This window comes from Euphorbia lathyris, chromosome 1 (genome assembly GCF_963576675.1).
Source record: "Euphorbia lathyris chromosome 1, ddEupLath1.1, whole genome shotgun sequence".
In the NCBI taxonomy this organism is placed as follows: Eukaryota; Viridiplantae; Streptophyta; class Magnoliopsida; order Malpighiales; family Euphorbiaceae; genus Euphorbia; species Euphorbia lathyris.
In genome coordinates this window covers 47,140,985-47,149,304 of record NC_088910.1, presented here as the reverse complement: position 1 = coordinate 47,149,304, position 8,320 = coordinate 47,140,985, and the positions used below count along the sequence as shown (strand labels likewise).

General features: G+C 35.2%; 1 protein-coding gene across 2 annotated transcripts; it reads left to right on the top strand.

Moving 5' to 3' along the window:
• Positions 1–764: 764 nt before the first annotated feature.
• Positions 765–6,328, top strand: LOC136231196 (uncharacterized). 2 transcript variants are annotated; one of them, XM_066020518.1, is made up of 7 exons: positions 765–1,435; positions 1,912–1,963; positions 3,183–3,272; positions 5,199–5,263; positions 5,412–5,570; positions 5,687–5,778; positions 5,978–6,328. In XM_066020518.1, exons 1-6 carry the CDS (start codon positions 875–877, stop codon positions 5,735–5,737), a joined length of 978 nt encoding a protein of 325 aa, XP_065876590.1. In that variant the 5' UTR covers positions 765–874; the 3' UTR covers positions 5,738–5,778; positions 5,978–6,328. The 2 variants fall into 2 exon arrangements, with proteins under 2 accessions (XP_065876590.1, XP_065876582.1); XM_066020510.1 differs by having other exon boundaries at positions 768–1,435; positions 5,687–6,328.
• Positions 6,329–8,320: the final 1,992 nt, after the last annotated feature.

Here is an 8,320-nt window from a genome sequence, read left to right as displayed (position 1 = left end):
GATTATAAATTAGGGTCAATAATTTATTTTTTTAGATTTTATAATCTAAAATTTATTCAACATTGTTGACAATACCAGATCTTGTATACTTTTTTTCAAAAATAAACAGATAGATATTTAGGATTTTTATACATATTTAGATTGATTTTTTTTTATATATAGGATTTTAGATTGACTTTGAACAATAAGTTTTTTTTTTTTTTTGAAAACAGAATAGATTAATGAGCCACAATCGGGTAAAAGTTCAACAAACTAGAAGAGATTACATCCGGAATAACATCATAAATAAAAGGAATAGCATGTAAACAGGAAAGCCGAGCGAAAGCATCAGCTAAACCATTAGCTAAACGTTTGACAAAATGGACCGAAAAACCATTGTTGATTGCACTGAGGAGGACTTTAAACAATAAGTTTTAGATCTCCAAAATTCTGAACAATAAAGAAAATAAAGAAATAGTATCCAAACATGATAAAAAAGAAAAAAAAGAACAAGCAAACAAAAGGCTGAGCAATAATGATTTCTAAAATTTAAGGATCCGATTGATTTAATTATATAATAGCAAATTTATCAATTTTTATATTTATTTAAAATGTTTATGAGTTGTATGTTGTAGATTGCCCTAAATTTGACAGAGCATAAAATGGCAAGAGTCTAAACATAAATGGGCCAAATCGTTAACTAGTGTCCAAACCTTTAACATGACCACATGACCAAACATAAAAGGCCGACATGAATAGACGGTGGGTGGACCCATTACTTAAACGACACTGTTTTTGTTTTATGTTCCACGTCACGCCGTTCGGACTCGCTCGCTCGCCGTAGCAGTGATCTTCATCACAGATTTGGATTGGCAAGATCAAAACAATTTTGAAAATGGAGGAAGAGAAAGCAATTTCCTACTACGACGAGCTTACCCGCAAAGGCGAAGGAGCCGCCCGTTTCAAGCAAGGCCTTGGTTTCTCCACTAACAACACCTCCGCTCCTTCCAAAGGCTCTGCTCTCGCTTCTCATTCTTCCTTTCTTAGCAATTTTGTTAAATCCTCCAGCACCCCTTCACAAACCTCCATATTCGAAAAGCAAGCGCAGCTTCAATCAATTCAAAACAAGCTCAAGAAGAAATCGAGAGATGAGCCGTCTTCGACTAAAGTTTCCGAGAGAAACAGCAGTGACTCGAGGCATCATCCGAAGAGAAGTAGAAGTAGAAGTAGAAGCAGAGAAAAATATAGAGATAGGAGGGGGAATAGAAGTAGAAGTCGTAGCCCTTCTTCACGTCGGGACCGGAGAGCAGAGAGAAGAAAACACAGTCGGAGTTCATCGCCACGAAGGAGGAGGACAGACGATTCCAAGAGTCGTGATGTGGACCAGAAGAGAGGAGGAAAAGAGAGGAAAGGCGAGGGCGATTTTGCACAGTTGATTCCTGGCTATGAAAAAATGGTGAATTCTATTTTCTTGAATTTATTCAAGTTTGTTGTGAAGTTCTTTCATTCAATTTAGGGCTAATCATTAAAAACTTGGGAATTCTTTGTTGAGAGAAGTATATTTCCAGGCATTGCAATGTTTGTTTTTCCACTTGGATTTTGATACTCTATTCATGTTCTGAAGTTAAGTCATTGGATGGGGCGAATTTGGGAAGGGTTTAGGTGATAAGTTGTTAAATGATTCCAATATGCTAATTGTCTATGGTGATGAACTTTGGTATGCGAGTGAAATAGAAAACTTAAGATCTGAGAACTTCAAAGTAAGATCAGCATTACTGCTTTGCAGATTATTAAATGGAACCAAATGTTATATTCTAGATGTAATAAATTCTTATAAGGCAATAAAAGAGAGAGCTGCACTTTCTCTTTTACTCTATTTGTGGGTTTATATAGTTGCTATAATGGTATTTGTTGGGTTTCTTTGATGAGCAGACACCAGCTGAGAGAGTCAAAGCCAGGATGAAATTTCAGCTTGATGAAACTGGTAGGAATAATTTTTTTTGTTATTCTGATAGTTTTACTTTTTTAGAGATATTCAAATACTTGGACAAATTTTCAGTTATAATTAGCTTCAGAATTTTGCTTGGATCTGTACTGAAGAAGTTTCTGTTTGAAATTATTAAAGAAATAATTAGCATTGATGGCATACAATTTCCAGGCAACTTTTTATTCTCAAATCAAGTTTCTACAATTTGTTGAACAAGAGAATGTTAAATTTGTTGGGCTTTTTTATTACAAAGTTCATTCTTGGATCATTGCAAGATGTAATTACGTATCTAAAACTAAAAAATATCTCTTTACATAGGCATGCCCTGAATAGTTCTAAATTTCCAAGGTTGTCCAAAGGTTTTTTTATCTTTCTATTATTCTTATTTTCTTTAATGAGCTTGAATCTATGCGCTCTTGGTGTTTTGCTTTTGGACTTTCTGATATTTCTTACATGCAGATAGTAGTAAACATGTTACTGCAACATATTGTGTTAGAGATTTTTTTTTTTTTTTTAAATAATGGTTGGTAATTTGTATTTGATGTCGAATGCTTATAATATGTGTGTGTATACCTAAAGGAAAATTATGATTATATTTATGGTCTTTAGAAAAGGGAAAAGATTGCCATATCTTCTACTCGTGCTTAATTGTCAGGTTGTTATAGATTGTTCCAGTTCTTGGGACACTCTTGATTAGCACATGCTATGCTGGGAAATTAGTTTTTGGTGGTCCCATTGTATGCTTGGGGCCTATATAGAAATGTCTTTCATATGTAGTGTTTTCTTGTTATATGATTGGTATGTTGTCTTAGTTGTCTGGGCCCTGATGGATATCCTCAATAAGTTTCTGATCAGTGAGGGGTGTCCCTCATAATTCAGGCATTTCTAGAGTATTGCTAATTGTTGCATTTATTAAGATGGAATGAATGTTGCTATAGCTTATATTTTGCTTACTTTCAAGAATAGGTGGAAAACAATAGAACACATATTGCTTTTTGATGCCATGGGAAGATTTTTATAAACAGTAGCATGGGTACAATTTAATTTCAGAATATTAACAAACTAATCTTGTAAATCTGTATCTATTTGGATGAGAATTAAGCTCATGGAAATTGACACCTGCTTTTGCAAACTGTTGTGTGAAGTAATTGGTATTGGTATATGATTTCGCAATTCTCTGTATATCAATTTCATTCTCTGTTAATTTTACATGCAGCTGAAAATGATTCAAACAAGGGCATGGTTTCTGGTTGGGAACGATTTGAATTCGATAAGGATGCCCCACTTGATGATGAGGAAATTGAAGGTCAGACATGTTCATCTACGTTGCATTTATGAATACATTTTACAGGGTAACTTTTTGATGGTTCATTCCTCTTATTTGCATTGTACTGCTTCTGGCTGGCAGATAAAATAACATAACTTCAGATTATGAAGTGTGCTTAGGGTCCATATATATTTTATTGTTGGTTCCTTTTTTTTTTTTATGAACAAAACTTCATTAGAGCAAAGAACAAAACAATACAACAAAAGAAAACAGGCAAACTTTAAGCCCAAACATCCCAATTAATACTGATCCTACTCTGCTCCCTCTTCCTATACAAAAACTGAAACTTGTCACAAAAAAAAATCTGTACAATAACCCTTGATGTCTGCAACTCAATACCCTAAGCTACCTTCACACAGCAGCAAGCAAAGATTTGCCAATAGCTCTTCTAACCAACCAACTTACAATTCTTCTCCATCTTTTAACAGCAGCTGAGATTCCACATCTGACTCTATCCCATCCCAAATCGCAATTGTAAAGGGGCAATCAAAAACATAAATGATCAATTGTTTCTTTCCCACTCTTGCAAAAAACACACAATCTACCCATCTTGTATCACCTAACCTGTTCTTCAGAGAAGGAAGCCAAGAAATGAAGCTTCGCCGAGGAAAATACCTGTAACCCTAGAGAATCCTCTACCAACAAACATCTGATGAAGGTGATAGGCACTTTTCACAGTATAACTTTCTGGTGTATGTCGAGTCCAGATCATCCACCTGATCATTTGAGGGAAAAAGATCTCACCTGATTCCAGGCCAACTCGTAACATCATCACATGGATCTGGCAACTTCCATCCATTCTCAGATCACACATCCCTTACTTTGGCAGTTTTAGGAATATCAGAGACAGCAATTGAATTAGTAGGAAACCAATCTCTCAAACTGTTCCATGCATGTTAGGATCACCCCAGAATGAGATTAAGCTCCCATTTCCAACAAAATATCTCAAAAAGGCTTGAACACATGTTAATCCTATTTAGCATCAAAAGGCTTATGAATCCCCCCGAAAACTCAATCTCTTTGACTTATTTTAAGAAGCCCCAAATAGTCCACAGAGATTGCTTGCCCAAAAGGATATCCCAAATATGATTACCTATTGCTGCTCCATTCCAAGTTTTAAGGCCCCTCAATACCAAGCCTCCTTTTTTGAGTTTGTAAACCTCACTCCAAGCTACCAAAGCACCTGCAGACGAATCATGCTTACCTTTCCAAAAAGAAATTCCTATCTGTCATGAATGTCTTTCAAAACATAGTACGCAAAACAAAAACAGAGGACCGCAAAGGACAAAAAAAAGAGATCCCCATGAGTTAATTTTGCAAGTCATTCTATCTACAAGAGGTGCACAATGAGCCTTACGAAGTCTGGAAAAAATTAAACTTAAAAGGTTCTTCTATTTTTTGTTGCAATAATGCAATGAATATTTTTTTTGGCACTTTGCCTCAAATTATATTGTCAAATTCATAAAGGAATTTTGAATTGCGTATTTATTTATTATAGTTTTCTTTCCAATTGTCTAATGCTCTCTCTCTTTCTTATTCACTTGCACAAAATGTTTGGAGTATTTCACTTCCAGTTTCCACCCAATCCTCAAAAAGCTGCCTTAATTAAGAATCAAAGAAAGAAACTATATTAAGGAATGTTTGTTCATTATATACATGCCATGCAGTAGGAATATACAAATGGCAGTTCCCCAATTTTCATGCATCAGAAATTATTTCTATGCTTTATTCTTGTCTTGGCATGTTTATTGCTCAATGCTTGTAATATATTAAAAACTGCACTCTATATGCATCCACATCTTCTGTGCAATGATCTGTATAAATTGTTAAAATTGCAGCATTAGACAAATGATTTGTGGACGTGTGGGAACTGTAACATATAACATGGGGTTGTTTTTTATGCAGCTGTAGAAGATGATGTAGCAGTGGTCAAGCACATTGGTCAGAGCTTCAGGTTTTCTGCCGTTGAGGTACATCCATTATGTTTTTTATGCTTTCATTCACATCAGTTTTGGAGCTCATTTGGTTATTGTAAATTTGTCTTTAGAATATGCATTCTTGAGATTTGAGTATATTGTCTTGTTTGTGATGTAACTTATATGACATGCAAATACAAAGGCAAGAAAAGAGGAGAAAATTAAAGCTGCTCATGATGAGGCCATGTTCGGAGCACCAGCACTCCCAGGATCCACAATTTCAGACAGTGAGCCAGAGGCAGACAACAGCAAAAAGGAAAGCAATGAAACACAAGTTGCTGCAGGTCTTTTAAGTGAAAAGGTAAATGGTTGTTAGCGAGAAGCCAGTTTAAGCAAATTACGTGTTTAGTTTAGGCTGCTTTATGCTTTCAAAGCAGAGCGAGGGGCATATTTAAGCAGTTGTTTTACGATTTTCAGGTGCTTGCAAAACAACAAGGTTCATGGCGTGACCGAGCTCGTAAAGCATAGGCATCAAGAAGATGATAGGAGAAAAGAGGCGTGAGTGGAAGGTGAGAATTATGCATCTTGTGCTTTAATATCCATGGAAATGCCTCGAGCTGATGACCATATTTTAAGCTTTGATGAAGAATGAAATTGGTTGTTATGCTGTAGGTTGCATGTTTCTTTTTATATATTGTGAAAGCAACAATTAATAGGCAGTAGCTCCAATTCTTGTACAATTATTGATGCTTGGGTTTTCATCTTCAGAAGCAATCCTGTAATTTTTCAATCCCGATTCCCCTGCAAAACTTACAATTTTACTAGCCAAGAGGTAAAGCCTTTTGATTCTTTGAAGAAGAATATGCTTTTAGAAATTATTTAGTATTTCACCTTTTAATGTTTGGGACTTCAAAAGAAACACGACAAGAAAGAAAAATAAACTTAAATTGATGGAAAATGGCTGAAGAAGGGTCTTTGAGACTACGCATTAATCGAATTTGTTGCGAACAAATTCTTTTGATATTAGATTGTTACTTGATTGAATTATTGAATACTAATTTCACTATTCTTTTGATATTAATATTTTTTCAATTGAGTAATGCAAACTATATTTTCATATATTGTTGTCAGGGTTTTTATTTGATAATTTATTATACGATTCTCTTATATGTTTGGTTAATGATCTTAGTTAAATATATTATCAGCTTAATGATCTTAGTTAAATATATTATCAGCTTACTTTATAAATAGCTATTAACCTTGAAGAAGTGTTAATAGTCTTCTTTATAAAGTACTAAATTATAGTCATACTTCCATATGTGAACAAATGATACATTTGTGATCGAGCTTTACGTGGATTAAGTAACTCACATTCACATAGTCAACTAAATTAGGCTTAGATTCATGTGCATAAAACAAACCTAAATTAATGGTTCCTTAAAGATATTGGAATATTTGATTAATTACATTTTTTATGCTTATCTTGATAACAAATTGATATAAAAAATAATATCGGGCTCATATTGTTAGCAAGATATATTAATCCACATATCACATTAAGATATGGTATTTTAAAACCAACAATTCTTCACTGTCTTCTTGAGGACGGATTTTTTTTTTTTATCTACATCTAGTGATCGAACAGTCATTGAGCTACTCAATGCATGTGTTTTTTCCATGTAAAATCTTTTAAGATTTTTTTTTCGAATATAGACAAAAAATTCTTTTTTAGATGATCAATTTGTAAATTAATACAAAATTTTATCTTTTCAAGATCTTTCATCTCAAATTCGTTTTTCAAAGAATCTACTGTTTTTAGAATCTTTTCGGGAGTTTCAGTAATATTCAAATCATCCATATAAATAGAAATAATAAAAAAAATCCAGATCTCGATTTATTTATACAAATATATGGACAAATTTAATAATCTTATCAAGGTCGGCTCTAAGAGGAGTTTCCCTAAGCCGGCACCTCAAAATTCCAATTTTGTAATGAACGAATTTTTTTTAGATAAGAAATGGGTAAATTACAACTCCGCCTGTGAGGGTCATTTGGTGGCCTTTACAGTCGGTCCTAAGCCCGGACAAAGGAGGAGAGTTGCGGTAGGTTTGTGGCGGTCAGCGTAAAACTTAGCCACATCTTATGACATGAACCACAACATAAATATCGTGGGGGCGTTCCCTATTCAGCGACGCGTTGCACTTCCTAGACCCGGGTAGTGATAAATGTGCAAGGGTTGCTAGGTCGTCGTTCCGAAGCGACGCGCCACCCCAGGACCCGGGGGTGGTGTCAAATATGCAAGGGTTGCGGGTAAATAAGCTAGTCCACGGTATTGGTAGGGGTAGGGGTAAGGGTAGTAGGTTACGCTTTGGGACATGGAACATATGTTCTTTGACAGGAAGATTAGTCGAAATTGTAGATGTTATGAAGAGGAGGAGAATAAATATAATGTGCCTATAAGAAACCAAGTGGGTTGGAGCCAAGGCTAGAGAGATAGCTCATTGGGGTTATAAGCTTTGGTACTCATGAAAGGATAAGAGTAGAAAAGGAGTAGGTATTCTTATTGATCGGGAGTATATTGATGATGTAGTAGTGGTGTCTAGGAAGAGCGATAGAATTATAAGTGTTAAGTTAGTGATAAGGGATGAGGATGTGAATGTCATTAGTGCATATGTGCCACAAATAGGATTAGATGTCTCTATAAGACAAGCTTTTTGGGAAGACTTAGAGGAAGTGGTGCAACAGGTTCCTAGGGATGAAAATATGGTACTAAGGGATGATCTCAATGGAGACATGGGTTCTAGGCGAGATGAGTTTGAGAGTGTTCATGGAGGGTATGGTTTTGGAGATAAGAATGAAGCAGGAAATGATATTTTGGAATTCGCATCAGCCCATGACTTGAGTATCATGAACACATGGTTTATGAAGAGAACAACATCCCACTTAGTGACTTATAGGAGTGGCGGTAATGCGAGCCAAATTGACTTCTTCTTAGTAAGGAGTGCTTGGAGAAAGAGTTATATTGATTGTAAGGTGATCCATGGTGAGAGTACGACAACCCAACATAGAGTAGTGGTGCTTGATTTTCGAAGTAGGAAATGTATAAGAAAA